Source organism: Alexandromys fortis, unplaced genomic scaffold (genome assembly GCF_014885135.2).
Source record: "Alexandromys fortis isolate MF-2015 unplaced genomic scaffold, M_Fortis_MF-2015_v1.1 scaffold_3, whole genome shotgun sequence".
NCBI classification, from domain to species: domain Eukaryota; kingdom Metazoa; phylum Chordata; class Mammalia; order Rodentia; family Cricetidae; genus Alexandromys; species Alexandromys fortis.
The window spans coordinates 13395387-13411514 of NW_026067909.1; the positions used below are offsets into that span (position 1 = coordinate 13395387).

The following is a 16128-nucleotide window of genomic DNA, read 5'->3' on the forward strand; positions in this document are numbered from 1 at the left end:
AGACAGAGACCAAGAGAGAAAGAGACAGAGAGACAGAGAGAGACACAAATGCTTGACTATACATGCCTCGGCAGGTCTGTGTTGAAGTCTATTCTTTCCTCTGACCATGTGGAAGGAGAGAACCATCCCCTGGAAGTCTCATCTCTGTGAGAGTGACAGGGAGCTCACAACCATTTGTAACTCCAGTGTGAGGGGATTTGACAACCCCTTCTGGTCTTCATGAGCACCCACAGACATGTCTTACACACACTCAGATATATACACATAAGTAAAATAAAAATGAAAAATTAAATCTTAAAATGTTCTGAGACTCCAGGAGAGTACTACAGCGAATTTTATACTGACAAGTGGGAACCCAGAGGGCAAGAGTATTTTGATATTAACAAATGGCACACTCTAAGCAATGGCTCTCAAGCAGAGATGATGCCTGAATAGCCCTAATACACTAAAAATTGGATCTGGAGCTTTGTTTTGGAGCTCTGAACATCCAGTCCCACACACAGCAATGACCAGATGGTTTTGTCTTCTGCCAAGCCTTCAAAGAAAGCAGGTCTTGCAGGGCATAGACTGCTCTGGAGGCAGAGGAACAGCCACACCTCCGACCCGTTTTTTAATTGCAATAACGACAGACAAAAGCAGAAGCAGGAGCACAGTGAGTGGCAATTTCATCCATGAGTGGAGACAAAGGTACCTGGAACAGAATCAGGTCACGGTCAGGTGCAGAGACACATGCCTTCCCCAGCGACGGGGAGGTAGAAGCAGGAGAATCAGGACTCCTAAACTAGCTTGGGTTATATGATACCCTGTTTCAGAAAAAGAAAGAAAGAAAGAGGGAGGGAGGAAGGAAGGAAGGAAGGAAGGAAGGAAGGAAGGAAGGAAGGAAGGAAGGAGGAAGCCATATTAAACTAGGAAAAGGGAGAGGATGAGGAAAAAGAGATGAAGAGGTGGCTGGAGAGATGGTTCACTGGTCAAGAGCGCTTGTTCTTGCAGAGGACTGGGTTTGGTCCTCAGCGCCCACATGGTAACTCACCGTGATAACCTCAGTTCCAGTGGAGCCAATAGCCTTCTGGCCTCCAATGGCACCGCATTCATGTGACACACTACATACATGCAGGCAAAACACCCACATACACAAAATGAAAATAACTTTTTAAAAAACAATGACACTACACTGGGTGTGATGCTATACAGTTTTAATGCCAGCACTTGGGAAGCTGAGGCAGGGGGATCAGGAATTCAAGCTCCTCCTCAGCTACACAGGGAGTTCGAGGCCAGCTTGGGCTACATGAGACCCTGTCTCAACAAAAGAACTACACTCAGGCTGGGAGGGAGCGGAACCTGGGGAGTGTATTTAGCAGGTAGGCAGGTGCCTGTCTGGTTCTTTGCCGGATTCAGCCACAGTGGGAGCCCGGGGATGCCTGAAGGAAAATTTCAGCATTCCCACAGGTCCAATGGTCCAGCAACACAGAATTTAACCCAGGTCCCTTTTCCTTCCTTATGAATGAACTACATTAGCAACAGCAGCCCGGCCTCAGGTCTGACCTTCAGCCCCACCATGGACTCTGTGACCTGGGTCTACTTTTCGGTGACATTTCTTGCCATGGTTACCTGTGTTTTGGGCATGGCAGGCAACAGTGTGGTGATGTGGCTGCTGAGCTTCCGTGTGCAGAGGTCCCCCTTCTGTGTGTACGTTCTCAACCTGGCGGTGGCTGACCTCCTCTTCCTGTTCTGCATGGCGTCCATGCTCGGCCTGGAAACAAGGCTCCTGCTCCCAGCCAGCACCTCCACCAAAATCTACGAGGGAGTGAGGAGAATCAAGTACTTTGCCTACACTGCCGGCCTGAGTTTGCTGACGGCCATCAGCACCCTGCGCTGCCTCTCTGTGCTTTTCCCCATCTGGTATAAGTGCCACCAGCCCCAGCACCTGTCAGCGGCAGTGTGTGGTGTGCTCTGGGTACTGGCCCTGCTGATGAACTTCCTGGCTTCATTCTTCTGCGTCCAGTTCTGGCATCCCAGCAAGGAGCTGTGCTTCATGATGGACATGGTGGTCAGTAGTATTATCCTGGGGATTTTCATGCCCATCATGATCCTGTCCAGCACCATTCTCCTCATCCGGGTACGGAAGAACACCCTGCTGCGGAGACGGCGGCCCCGTCGGCTGTTTGTGGTCATCCTGGCTTCTGTCTTCGTGTTCCTCACCTGCTCGTTGCCCCTGGGCTTCTACTGGTTCTTTCTCTACTGGGAGGAGCTGCCACAGAACGTGGTCTCCCTGTATATCTGCTTGTCACGCTTCTCTTCGTGCTTGAGCAGCAGCGCCAACCCAGTCATCTACTTCCTTGTGGGCAGCCAGAAGAGCCACCGGCTGCAGGACTCCCTGGGCGCTGTGCTGGGGCGGGCGCTTCGGGACGAGCCTGAGCCAGAGGGCAGGGAAACACCGTCCATGTGCACCAATGATGAGGTCTAAAGGCAGCCCACCTAAGGCCTCCCTGCCAGCCCCTCCCAGCCTTTCCCTATGAGTATTCCACTGGCCTTCAGTGGGTGGCCTAAAAGGTCTTGCAGCTCACCATTTGGGGTCACTTTCCTCTTTGCCAAAGGGCTCACCACTGTCACCTTGTGTTCCTAATCTAAACTGGGAGATGAGGCAACATTTCTTTCCATTTCACCTGTTTAGACACAGATCCTAGCTTTAGGCTCCATCTTGTGCAAGGTTGTCTGGGAAATAGAGTCTCCAGGTGGAGACAGCTGCTCGTGTGGGTGGAAAAGGTCAGTCTTAGCCACCTTATCTGTTTGAGATGGCAGCAATCCTACTTTGATTTCAGTTGTTGGGAGAAATTCCCTAACAAAAAGCAAGACGGGGAGAAACAGTTTATTTGACTTACAACTGCAGATCACAACCCATCATTTCAGGGAAATCAAGGCAAGAATTAAAGCAGATAGGGATGTCATGTCAAGAGGAAAAAAAAGAAAGAAAGGAGAGAGGGGAGAGAGAGAGAGAGCAAGCAAATGCATTTATCCATCCCTGCTTGCTTACTCTCAGCTAGCTTTTTTCTCTCTTAGTCTGTCTAGAACTCTCTGCCTGGGGAATGGTGTTGCCCACAGTGGTGTGTCAATCAACAATCAAGACAATCCCTCAGAGACATGCCCAAAAGCTAACCTGATCTAGTTAATTCTTCACTGAGGCTTTCTCCCTAAGTGATTCTAGGTTGTGCTGGGTTGACAGTTAAAGCTAAACAACACAGCACCTTGGACTTGGGGGGTATACTGGTGACGCCACTCCGTGCTCAAAGCGCTAGCTCTGATGCACTTGTCATTGAGTGTGCCTGCAGCAGATTGTGTGACTTTTCCTGGGGTGACATGGACACACATCTACACATCCCAGACGGGGCACTGATGACAGACCAAGGAACAATCCCATCCAATCCCAGTCTGATGATCCAGTGAGTTATTGGCTCACAGAAGTGTGGATCAGAGGTTACTGATAGAAATGTAGGCGACCCTAAAACAGCAACATCTCTGAAAAGTCCCACCCTAGCATGGATGACAACTCCCAGAGGCTGTGCAGGTGGAGGGCTCCCTTACTAACTATCCTCCTCATGCTAAAATCTCCCCAAACCAAAAGCAGCTGGCGTGGTGTTATCTCCAGTGGAGGGGAGGCACAGGAGGAGGGGGAGGAGTCTCAGACTCTTCTACCCTCTTTTCTTGAGAGGACCCCCACCGGCTTCTTCATGAAGTTCTCTGAGGGAGCTTACAACTGCTTAGTCATGGTGGCAATGGTTGTGACTGATAACCAGTGAACAGAACTCCACAGGTCAGCCAGCTGTGTCACCGTCTCTGACCACATCTCACTGCCCTCTTCCCCCACTTGACCCCTGGCTCACCCGCAGGCTCTGACTTGACCTGTGGTGTCCTCTTGTATCCCTAGTTCCCTGACAGGCCCATAGACTTTTCCCCAAGATGCCTGCACTGGTTGGCCTTGAAGCAGCAAAGGACAGAAACCTGGCAGTCAGAGGTTGGGAGGAAGGAGAGAGGGACAAGATGGAAAGAGGTTGCTGAACAGACAAAGCTCTGTGGGAGGCAGGGACAGCAGGGAGCCTGAGTCAATAGGATCTGGAAGGCTTTAGCAAAGGCCAGTGTACCATGTTTGAGGTGACAGAAATGCTGGTCACCCCATTGTATATATATATGCATTGAAATGGCACCTTGAACCCCATAATCCTGCATGATTCTTACGTGTAATTAACAATAAAAGACAACAGAAAAGAAGAACAAAACAAAAGACACAAGAAGACCTCTGTGTTTCCGACCTAATTGCAGCCTCTGAATCCTGGGCATTATCTTCGACACTATTCAGTAAACAATCCTCAGCCACTGCCCTCCAACTGAAGGGCACCTCAGTGGCCGCTTCGGCCAGTTATTGGCCTAGGAACTATTTCTGGAATCTCACTGGGTTGTTTAGTTTTGTTTGGTTTGATTTTTTTGAGATCCACACACACACACTCGGAAATTGAGAAAAAGATTCCCCTTGGAATCAGATGAAGAGATATTGCATACCAGACTGGATCTCCAACAGTGAGTACAGCCTCTATCCTTTTCTTTTTAAAGTGTTATTTGGGCCCTACAAGCCTTTAATCCCTACACTCTGCAGGCAGGGGCAGGTTAATTCCTTAGTTCGAGGCCAGCCTGGTCTACAAAGTGAGTTCCAGGACAACCAGGACTTTGTAGAAAGACCCTGTCTCAATGCCCTCCAGCAAGGATTACCCCCTCCAAAAATATCATTTAATTTTATTGTGTATGGTATTTTTGCCTAAAAGCATGTGTACCATGGATGTGCACAGTGCCTGTGGAGGCCAGAAGAGGGCGTCAGATCCCCTGGAACTGGAGTTACAGATGGTTGTGCGCCACCACGAAGGTTCAGCCTTCTTTTTTACTTTTTGTTTTGAGACCTAGCCTTGCTATGTAGCCCCAGCTAGACGACTGGTATGTAGCCCAGGCTGGCCTTAACTGTGTGATCCTCTTGTCTCAGCCTCCTGAGTGCTGGAATTACAGCTTCTTCTCACTTTTTGTTTGAAGATGGGGTCTCCCTCAGTTGTTCAGACAAGCCTTGAGCCATGAGAAACATGGAGGCGGAGAGGCAAGTTTACCTCACGACTTTGCAAAGCCTGAAGCCAGCACAAAATCATCGGCCTTATACTCCAGCGCAGGCCGCTGCCTTCCTCCCACCAACAGAGCGACCAGGAGGTCACACTCTGACATGGGGGCTCAGTCTTGTCTTTGTTCTTTGTTTTTTCTAGACAGGGTGTCTCTGTATAGCCCTGGGTGTCCTGGAACTCACTCTGTAAATCAGACTGGCCTTGAACTCACAGAGATTCTCCTGCCTCTGCCTGCTGAGTGCTGGAATTAAAGGTGTGTGCCACCACAGCACGGCTGTGAGCTGAGGCTTCTGCTCCTCTGGTGCCTAGGTTTGACAACAACAACAAACACGGTTGGACTTCCTCTGTGTTTTAAACCTATCTGTTTTATAGCTTATTAGACAGAGGACCTCTTCACCTCTGGATGCAGGTCATTAGGCAGGAGTGGCTGATAGTTATTTTCTACTCTAAACTACTAGTTTGGGTGACGGTAGCAAGACTAGCAGAGTTTGAGTAGGGTTAGCTTAATTTAGCGGGATACCAGAAAGGGCCCCATATATAATCTTCCTGCCTCTGCCTCCAGAGCAGCTGGGATTGCAAGCTGGCCTGCACTTGTTCTTGATCCAGGTCCAGAAGTGGCCTGAGTGGTTTCCATCGCACTGCAAGGAAGAGCCCAGAGGCACAGGGGTCTGGCCACGTAGTGTTGGGAGACAGATGGGAGCTTTAGTCACAGCCCAGACCTCTCAGAAGTCCCCAGCACTCACCTTACTAGACCTGGATGGAAGTGGGTGGTCCTTGGACTTCCCACAGGGCAGGGAACCCTGATTGCTCTTTGGGCTGACGAGGGAGGGGGACTTGATTGGGGGAGGGGGAGGGAAAGGGGAGGCGGCTGTGGGGAAGAGACAGAAATCTTTAATAAATAAATAAATATTTCACACAAAAAAAAGGAAGTCCCCAGCACTAATTACAGTAGATGCTACAGGGGACCAGAGCCCCTGAGCTGAGGGCAAGAGATGAGGCTCCCTGGAGGGGCTGGGTGCTATCCAGGAGTGCTGGAGACTCCCCGGAGAGGCTGGGTGCTGTCCAGGAGTGCTGGAGACTCCCTGGAGAGGCTGGGTGCTGTCCAGGAGTGCTGGAGACTCCCTGGAGGGCTGGGTGTTATCTGGGAGTGCTGGAGTCTTCCTGGAGGGCTGGGTGCTGTCCAGGAGTGCTAGAGGCTACCTGGAGGGACTGGGTGCCTGAGGTTAGAGAGGAGAACCAGGGGCTCAGCAGGTAATACCCCTTTCAGGTCAATATGAGGTATGATGGAAAAATGAAAAAAATCTTGAGGATGCAAGACAGGAACCAAGACCCTCACTCAGGAATCTGGTTAAAGCCTCTTGCCAGTAAAGAAGTGGAGATTCCAAAACTAACTGTCCAGGCCTTCCCCTCCCAGCTGTGAATCTGCAGTTTCTCATAATCTCTCAGAAACCCTGTTGACAAGAAGGATGTGTCCTAAACCCTTGGCCAACTTACAGGCTTCTAGATTCACCTTACCTGGCTTAATCCATTCGAAACATCACCAGAGTCACCTTATAATCTCCCTTATCATTGGGGGTGAGAGAGAGAGAGAGAAAGAGAAGGTGGAGGAGAGCCCTTAGCAACCGTTAAGATGGAACTTGAAGCCAGCAAAGGAATGTGTGCAGCTAACACTGGGACTCCACAATAGCCGTCCCTGCCTGAGGTGCTCTGACCATCTGTGGACACTGGTCTTTTCATCTGCTACTCTCTTTAAAAGTCCACACCCACATCTCGGGTGAATGTCACTTTCTCCCAAGGGTCTCTCTCCTAACTTTAGTGCTAAGCCTGCATTAAAATGTTTGGAACCAAGAGGTGACTCAGTCAAGTTCTTGCAATCCCAAAGACTTGAGTTCGGATCCCAGAACCCATATAAAAAGCTGGGCACAGCGGTCACACGTTCCTGTGATTCCAGGCCTGCGGAGAAGGGACCGGGTGGAGACAACCAATCCCTGATGTGTGGCAAGCCCTCCATGAGGTTCAGGCTCAATAGACCCCTTCCCAAAACAATGGTGGAGTCTAGTGGAAGAAAGACACTAATATCAACCTCCATATTCACACCCACACATTCACACACCTACACCAACAAGTGCATCCCTCACACAAAAGCCACAACTGCTTGTAACTTCAGATCCAGGGGATCCAAGGCCCTGTAGCTTCAGTGGGTACCCACACTCTCACACACACACACACAGCGAGAGAGAGAGAGAGAGAGAGAGAGAGAGAGAGAGAGAGAGAGAGAATAGAGGATGGAGAGACAGCTCAGAGATTAAACACACTGGCTGCCCTTGCATAGGATCCAGGTTCACTTCCAAGTACCCACATGGCAGCTCACAATCATCCATTAGAAATCTGATGTCCTCTTTTGGCCTCTGAAGACACCACTTGCACATAATACACACAAAGACACGAACACATACATGCACCTAAATAAAAATCAATAACAATTTAAAAAATTATAGTAGCTAGCCAGTGGTGACACACACCTTTAACCCTAGCACTGAGTAGGCAGAGGCAGGCAGATCTCCATGAGTTCAACGCCAGCCTGGACTACAAAGGAGTTCCAGGACAGACAGAGCTGTTACACAGAGAAACCCTGCCTCAAAAAATCAAAATAACAATAACAACAACAATAATAATACAGAACAAAGTTGGGTCAATCATGCCTTTAAGTTTGAATTATAATTCAATTTTCTTGTCAGAAAATAACCAAAACTGCTGATCTATGAGAAAATTCTCAGCATGCACAGCCTAAAATGATTGAAAACCACATCATAGTTTGCTGTTTTCTGGAGTCTTCGCAGTGTCTGTTGCTGTCCACAACCTACAGCCTGCCAGGATCTCACCCCTCGTCTCCAAAGCTGGAGTCGACTTCACCTGTGTGACTTCACTCTCTCCCTCAGCATGTCTCCCTTCTCAACTGAGAAGCTTAGGGTCACACAAAATGTCAGGGTACAAGAACCCCCATTTCAGCTCCAGCTGGTCACCAGACCCACAGGTCAGTCAGGGACAGATGGCAGGGAGGGGAGGGTCCTGTAGGCTGCAACTACTGCTCCCAGCAGCCAGACTGACATCTCAAACCCTAATTCATCTTATTTCTGAGCTGAAACCCCAAGGGATCTTCCTAGCCAAAGCTGAAAGGACACCCCCACTCCCAAAGGCTAGTCTAGGGGAAAGAAAAAATCCCTCACAATGTACTTCTGTAGTTTGCTAAATTAGAGCATTTTTTGGACTAAGATGGTGACTCAGTGGTAGAGAACTTGCCTAACATGTGTGAGGCTCTGTGTTGGATGCCAGTACCACAGAAATGGGGGTGGGGAGAAAGAAGGGAGGGAGAAAGAGAGAACTTTTGAGTTTTCAAATGCCTAGGTCTGCTGTTCACTTAACAACCCTCCCTGAGCGCTCTCTGTGAGCTGGGTCTTGCTCCCAAGCCACTGCAGAGCCTGCCTTGGGAAGAAGAGACCAGGAAAGTACATACAGGATGGGGAGGTGAGAGCCCCAGCAAGCAGACCCTGTGCAACCACCCACGGGCTGCTCCTGCCTGCAGGAACCCCCTTGCCTCATCCACTCTGGAGTCCCCCCTCTGAGGGGACTCTCTGCAGAGACTAATTTCCCTCCCAGATGGAGGGGAGAAGGGCTGTAGGCTTCACGGTTCAGTGTTTGAGGGAACAGGGTCCTGCACCCCAGCTCCCATGCCTGGTGCTCAGATGTGTTCCTGAGGCTCTGCAGGCGACTTAGCCAGTCTCCAGCTCACTCAGCCCAGGGATCCTGTGGCAGAGCTCTGGGCCAAAAAGAGATGAGATCAGGGGAAAGGAATGAGCTTGGCATGGCTCTTCCTCCCTCCCACTTCGCACAGTCCAGAGAGACCCAGAGACTCTCTGCCAGGGAGAGACTCAGGCCATACCCAACACAGGGACACCAGGATGGTCTCAGATATCCTCTGTGAGCACATGAGTGTGTCAGAAATATGTGCGATAGAAAAAAAAAAGCCTCAACTCAGTGACTTAGGTCCTCCCCTAGTCTGGCAGCCAACATCCTCTTTTCTCTGCTCTTTCCTTCTTCCTTCCTTCCTTCCTTCCTTCCTTCCTTCCTTCCTTCCTTCCTTCCTTCCTTCCTTTCTCCCTCCCTCCCTCTTTCTTTCTTTCTTTCTTTCTTTCTTTCTTTCTTTCTTTCTTTCTTTCCTTTCTTTCTTATTTTTCTTTTTTTCGACACAGGGTCTCTTATAGACCAGGCTGGCCTTGAATTCACTATATCTAAGGACAGTCTTGAACTCCTAATCCTCCCGCCTTCATCTCCCAAGTGTTGGGATTACAGGCTTTTACTACTAAGCCTAGTTGTATTTAGTTGTATGTAAAGCTGAGCATGGAACCAGGGCTTCGTGCATGCTGGGTAAACACTCTACCAACTGAGCCACAGCACCTTCCTAACTCCTTCCCTTTTTTCCTCCTTTCCTCCCTTTTTTCCTCCCTTCCTTTCTCTCTCCTTCGCTTTTTAAAAAGTGTCTTTCTATGTTACCCAGGCTAACTTTCAAATTGTGGGTCCAGCAATCCTCCTGCCTCAGCTTTCCAAGTCAGCTAGGAGTACAGATGTGTGTCACCACACCCTGCTTACCCAGCATCCCACCCTTTAAAAATGATTTTTATTTGTGTGCATGTGTGTCTCTGTGTGTACTATGTGTGTCCAGTGCTCTCAGAGGTCAGAAGAGGGCAGTGGGTGGATCCCCTGGAGCTGGAGTTCTAGTGTCATAAGTTACCCAGTGTGAGCGCTGGGAACCAAGCACTGGTCCTTTGCAAAAAGCAGGACACCCTTTTAACCACTGGCCATCTCTTCAATCCCCAAATTCCTTTCTAAGCATCACTATATCTTTGGTCCCCTCAGGAATTGATGGGAAGTAAACCCAGTCTTTCCTCCCCAAGTGCCAAGTTCAAGGGCAGCCTGGGCTATTTGAGACCATCTTCCCCCAGAAGTTCTTATTGCTATGCTCTTGGCAGGTGTAACTGGCGAAGGCAGGATCCTAGTGGATTAGGGTGATCGCTGATTGAAAGTGGCTGGTGTCCTTACAGAAGGTGTGTGCAGGGACAGAGAGAGAGGGGAGGAGCTCGGAGTGATGACCAAGGCAGACACCACTGATGCTCCTAGGAGGCCGAGCTGCTAGAAACAGGAAGGGACACTGTCCCGTGGAGGGAAGAAGAACTTACTGTTCAGTTACTGAAAACTCCAAACATGGCTTCAGGCTCAGGAGGACACAGGTGACCAGAGCAGGTCCTCAGGAACTGCTTCCTTCCCAGGGCTCAGCTGCCCCACGATTTGACTCTCAGACAGAGTTCTCTCTCTGCTGGAATGATGGATTTCTGCTTCTCAGATTCCATTCTACCAGCTCAGGGGCCCCAAGAGAAGGGTGGATCCTTCTCTTCCATGTTTCCCATGAATCTCCTGGGCCTGACAGCTGCTGATGACCTGGGCGAGAGTCCACTTGGACCAAACTCATGCACTTTTCCCAAGCTCACCAAGAAATCCAGGGACCGGGATCTGCTGATGGGGAGCCTCAGGCATATTATACAGAGCCAGCTGTGGGGTCAGAACCACATCCCCGGCCCCCAGCCCCCACCCTGAGAAACACCTGGGCTCCTCTGCTTGGGAGAAGCCACGGATCTTGGCAGGCTGGGCCTGAGGTGTGGCCAGCAGCCAGCTCCCTTCAAAGCCAGTCTCCTTGTGGGAATCTGCATTCCATCAGCTCCTGAGTCACAGCCAAGGCCCAGTGGAGTCGGGGTCCTTAAGTGAGCCCAGAGGGTTGCTCCTCCCACTGCCTCAGCCCCACCGCTGGCCTGTTGTTTGCTGGGGTGAGGCACTGTGGGAGCTGGACGGAGCCTGCTCTCCTGAGGAGCATAAGGAATGTGACTAGCCTGTGCACACACCAACCACAGCACCGTGGTGTGAGGACTGGGGAGGGAGGGAAGCCTGGGGGCACAAGAGGCCAGAGGTCACAGCTGCCACCAAGCCATCTGGGACTAAAGCCAGTCGTTTACTCAGGGTGTGGTGACTGGGTGGTAGTTGTCACCTTCATTTTCTGAGGCCTGAGGCCCCGCCCATCCCTGATCTGTGGGGCTCCCAGCTGTGGATGCGACTGGAACCTGCCATCTCTGCATTTACTGGAAGGTGTTTTCTGTCAAGCGTTCATTTGTGCATCCCCACGAGGGCTCCTTTGATTGTCCTCCATTCTGAGACCCCAGCCTAAGAGACACGTGGTACCTGGTTCCTTGGGCAGGAGCTGTGTCCTCTGCCATTACTGGAACTGCAGGATGAAGCAGGGATTCTGACTCCCCGGAGGGGGGGACATTGAATTAGTTGTTCCTTAAGACACCGGCAGAGAGGTCCTCCTCCCATCCATCCCAGTGTCACTTTGAGATACTGGGTTTGTTCTTGGGGGATTTTCCTGAGGCTCCCAGGATCAAGACTCTGTCATGGGCCAAGTATGTTTCCCCAGCTCACATTTGAAAGCCCTGCCTGCCCCCAGCACATCAGGATGTGATTGAGCTTGGAGTGAGGGTGGGGTGGCTACATTAATCTGGCCCCAAGGAGCCTCCTCTGAAGCCACTGGGGTCTTCAAAGAGGAGGATATAAGGTACAGGCAAGTAAAAGGACATCTGAGAAAGGAAGCACCCTGCAAGCCCAAGAGAGAGGCCTTAGAAGGAGCAGAGCTTGGGTACCTGAGGCCGCATCCACCTGTCTAAGCTGCCCTGTGCTAAAAAGCAAACCATTCTGAGGCTAGGAAGGTAGTTTGGTGGGCACAACACCTGTCGGTTAAAAAGGAGGACCTGAGGGTGCGTACCAGAATCTTAGCTCTGGGGGGGGACAGAGACAGGAGGATCTCGGAGTTTGCTGACCAGCAGCTCATGTGAATCAGCAGGTGCGAGGTTCCCTGAGGGTCCCTGTCTCCATAAACGATGAGGAAGATGACACCCACCCAACACCCACCCGACACCGAACTCAGCCTCCACAGTGACTGAGGAAGACACCCACTGACACCGACCTTGGCCTCCACAGGTGCCTGTGCACACCCAGTCACTGTGGGAGTCCTGTGCTTCTGTGACTCAGCACCACGAAGCCGAGGCAGGGTGGTAAGTGGGCCAGCCTGGGCTACATAGCCAGCTGCTCTCTCAAACACACACACATAAACACACAGAAGGAAGAAAAAAATCAAAAGGGCAAAATAATACTTTTCTTTGTTTGCTTTATTACAAAACAACAGATGGAAGCCTTGGAAAAGCCCCAAACTGTTTTGAGGTAGGCTTTGTCCTTTTGAAACGTCACTTTTTGTGAGCACAAATGCAGGACTCCCTTGACCAGGGGAGGGGTGTCGGGGGTGTGCTTTCTGAGGTGGTTATGTATCTTGGAAGACAACCGAAAGGCATGAGGCCAGCTCCCCCAGCCAGCATGGGTGGGGGGCCGAGAACATTCCATCAGAGTCAGTCATGAGGCTTGAGGCGGGAGGGGTCCTCTTGGCAGGGACCCCACAATCTGGGTTGCTTTAACTCAATAGTGTAAGGCTCCATTCTGGGCAGACAAGCCCACTGTGGCCCCTCCAACTCTCTGGACCGTGAAGGACACCATACAACCAGTTACATACACACATTTGAGGTTAGTCACCTGTCACCTGTGAAGGGACACAGATGAGGGCAGGGATGAGGAGGATCTGGGCTGGACAGGTGTGGCTGGGACCCCCTCAGTGGGGTGAGGGGTGTCCTTGGGACATGTTATCAACAGGCGGGAGACACCTCTACCCACCTACTTCACATCGGCATGTTCCCACTTCTCTTCTTTCCTCAGCGTTGCTACCTCCTACCACTGGCTGAGCAGTGCCCCCCAGCCCCAACCTTTGTGCAGGACATTTTATAGAAAAAGGGTCTTTGCTGATGGCAGTGGTTAGGTCCATGTGCTGGCCTGGCTGGGTTAAGGCAGCCTGTGAGTCATCGCTGTGGGCCTTCTTGGGAGGGATTCTGAGCAAGGTGAGCTTCAGACTCGATGAGTGACAGAGCAGATCCACCCTCCTCAGTGGGTGTGGGGACACTGTGCTGAGGGAGGGGTAACTCTCCCCATCTCCTGCTGGAGCTGCAGCTGGGGGTCCCAGCATCTGCTTTCTCCTCTCGGCATCAGAGCCCCTGGTCCTCTGGCCTCTGGACTCGGGCCCCACCACTCCCCCCAGCAGCCCCTTCCTAGAGCCTGCACCACAGTTTTTAGCTACTACCCTCCAAAACTGTGAGCTAACGTGCCTCCTTTGCTTATAAAGCATCCCGCATTGGGCATTTCATTCCAGCAATGGAGATGGGCTGGCAAAGCTGCTCTGGTGGATCCATAAGTGCTTCAGAGTTACCCTAGCCTCAGGCTGCACCCCAACTCAGCAGCCCTGCTCCCACCCTCCCAACACAGCTGCCAAGCAATAGACAGGGACTCTCTCCTGGGTATCCCTGCCCAGGGCTCCTTCTCTTCTCTGATCTCCTGCTGGACATACTGACAATGAGCCACCCCGGCCATCTTCCCTCCCATGGTGACCTCGGGAACACTGTCCTCTCTGGTGCCACACCAGAGCCTGCCCCAGTCTTGGCTTTGCCCTGATGTGAGCCTGACCCTGACCCTGTCTGTGTTCCTGTCACTTTCTCAGGCCCTCGCTGACCTAGAAATAAAGCTGCCTCCATCTCCCTGCTCCCCAGGCTAAGAGGGGGAGGCAGAGCACACAGCCAGTGACTTTTTCCAAGGAACTCACCCGGGTCTCACGCTGACCCTGCTGCTTGGCTCTTCTGACTCCAAGGCAACCCCATACTGACCTTCCTTTGGACTTCAGCTATTTCTGTCATGGCTGCTTTTGGAGTTGGGGGATCACTATGTAGCTCCAACTGGCCTCAAACTCTTGAGCCTCCTGCCATGGCATCCTGAACTGGGACGGCAGCACCAGGGGGGCTGTTTCTTCTGAGGAGATACCCAGAGGCCTCTCATATTGACACCACAGCCAAGATGGATACCAGGGACAGTTTCCTTGCTGCTTGACCAGGGCATCATGAGGCCTGCCTATGTGGCCAGCTCAAGGGGCTGTACATGGAGTTTAGGACTGTGTGGGTAGAATCCCACAGATCCTCATAGCCTTGTCCGGGTGTCTAAGTAGAACCCACTCGGTGTCTGTGAAGAATGTCCTGGAAACTAGGGTCCCCATGCCTACATGGACCTACTCTCGGTTCCCTAGTTATTCCAGTCCCTTCTGTGTATTGAGTCCCTGGAGCCTTGCATGGCATCTAGGTGGTTCAGAAGCATGCGGACACTGAGGGCTGGGCAGCACAATGCCTGCGAGTGTGTTCTGGCCTCTATGGCTACCTGCAGACGAAGCAGGGTCTGCTGGGGGCAGGTCATTAGCGGCCATCAAGCTTCCGATAATGAAGAGTCTGGATCACAACACAGTTGGGGTCCCTCTGCTCTTTGTACTTAGGTGGCTTTCATATCCTGATGGCCAGGGAGCCACACAGGCTGGCAACCAGACTTCCTGATCCCTGCGCAGGTGCTGGACCCTGTGTGAGATGCTCATCCCTCGGTTCCTGGATCATGGAGAGATCTCGGTGGTCTGAGAGAGTATCTGGGAAAGGGCAATCGGTGAGGGGCTCTAGGTATCCACCAGTGCATGGGGGAGGGGCTCTAAGTATCGGCCAGTGCAGGTTCATCCATCAGTGGCCTCCGGGGCCTGACCGTCAGCCAAACGGCAGCGCAGGAGAGCAGCCAAGAACTGGCACTGTGTTCAGTCATCTGAGTGGGACAGATGGCTGCACAGGGGGACAACAGGGACTGGCAGTGGCCTGTGCAGGCAGTGGACAGGCTTCGCTGGCCACTTCACTTACCTTGCATGAGAGTAGAGAGAGGCAGGATGGGATCTGTGTTTTGGAACAGCCAAGGCGTGGAGAGGCCAAAAGAGAGGGTCTCCCAGGCCATGTATTCTACCAGGACCAGCCATGGCACTGCCAGCTCCACCCACCAGGATGCCTGCTGACCAGGAGCAAGGCAGCTGGGCAGTGGCTCCCAGGAGATATGCCATAACCCACTAGGCACTTGGCACCATGCACAGGCCGTGCATACAGCAGGCATTTCATGTGTGCTTGAATATGTAAACATGATGCCTTCCCGGGCTAAGCCTGAGTGCTTGCGGCCCGTTTGCACATGGCCTGTGAATTTATCTCAATATCTTCTTTGAGGTCCTTCTTGTCCCTTCTGCATAGGCCTTGTCTGCAGCCTGAATGGTCTCCCTGTACCATCTTCTACCACTTCCTGCTGCCTCCTACCCACCATGCCTCAGGACCTTTGCACTTGCTGCTTCTACTTCTCAGCATGCTCCTCCTGCGGGCACAGCTTCCATCCTCACCTTCTTCCTTGTTTGTGTTTGTTTTCGAGACAGGGTTTCTCTGTGTAACGGCCCTGCTGTCCTGGAACTCACTTTGTAGGCTGGTGCTACGATTAAAGGCATGCACCACTACATCCAGCTCCATCTACCAAGGATGGGTTAGAGGACACCAATGTCAACCCAAGGGTGAGAGTTTGTCCAAATTAGCCTCAGGGTGCCGGCTCTTCCTGTGCCTCCTGTAACTAATTACCAGATGGGGCTCTACTTAAGTCTGGACCCGGAAATCCACTTTAGACATGAACAGCCAGGGTGGATAGGGAGACCAAGGAAGGCTGCATGTTGTCTGTCCCGGCCCACAGCCTCCCATATTGCCAAAGGCCATCAACCTTATTGACATCAGTGAACAATCTGGAACCTTCACACTCACCTTTGGGGCTGAGACTTCCAGGAAACAGTTATGAGCTACATAAAAAGTCATACAGTCGGGGGAGAAGGAGGGAAATGGGAGGCTGGGAGGAGGCGGAAACTTTTTTTTCCTATTCTCAATAAAAAAAAAATTAAAAAAAA

General features: G+C 51.6%; 1 protein-coding gene across 1 annotated transcript; it reads left to right on the plus strand.

Moving 5' to 3' along the window:
* Positions 1 to 1501: 1501 nt before the first annotated feature.
* Positions 1502 to 4053, plus strand: Mrgprd (MAS related GPR family member D). The gene has a single exon (XM_050137739.1). The coding sequence runs from the start codon at positions 1502 to 1504 to the stop codon at positions 2462 to 2464; it is 963 nt and encodes a 320-aa protein (XP_049993696.1). The 3' UTR covers positions 2465 to 4053.
* Positions 4054 to 16128: the final 12075 nt, after the last annotated feature.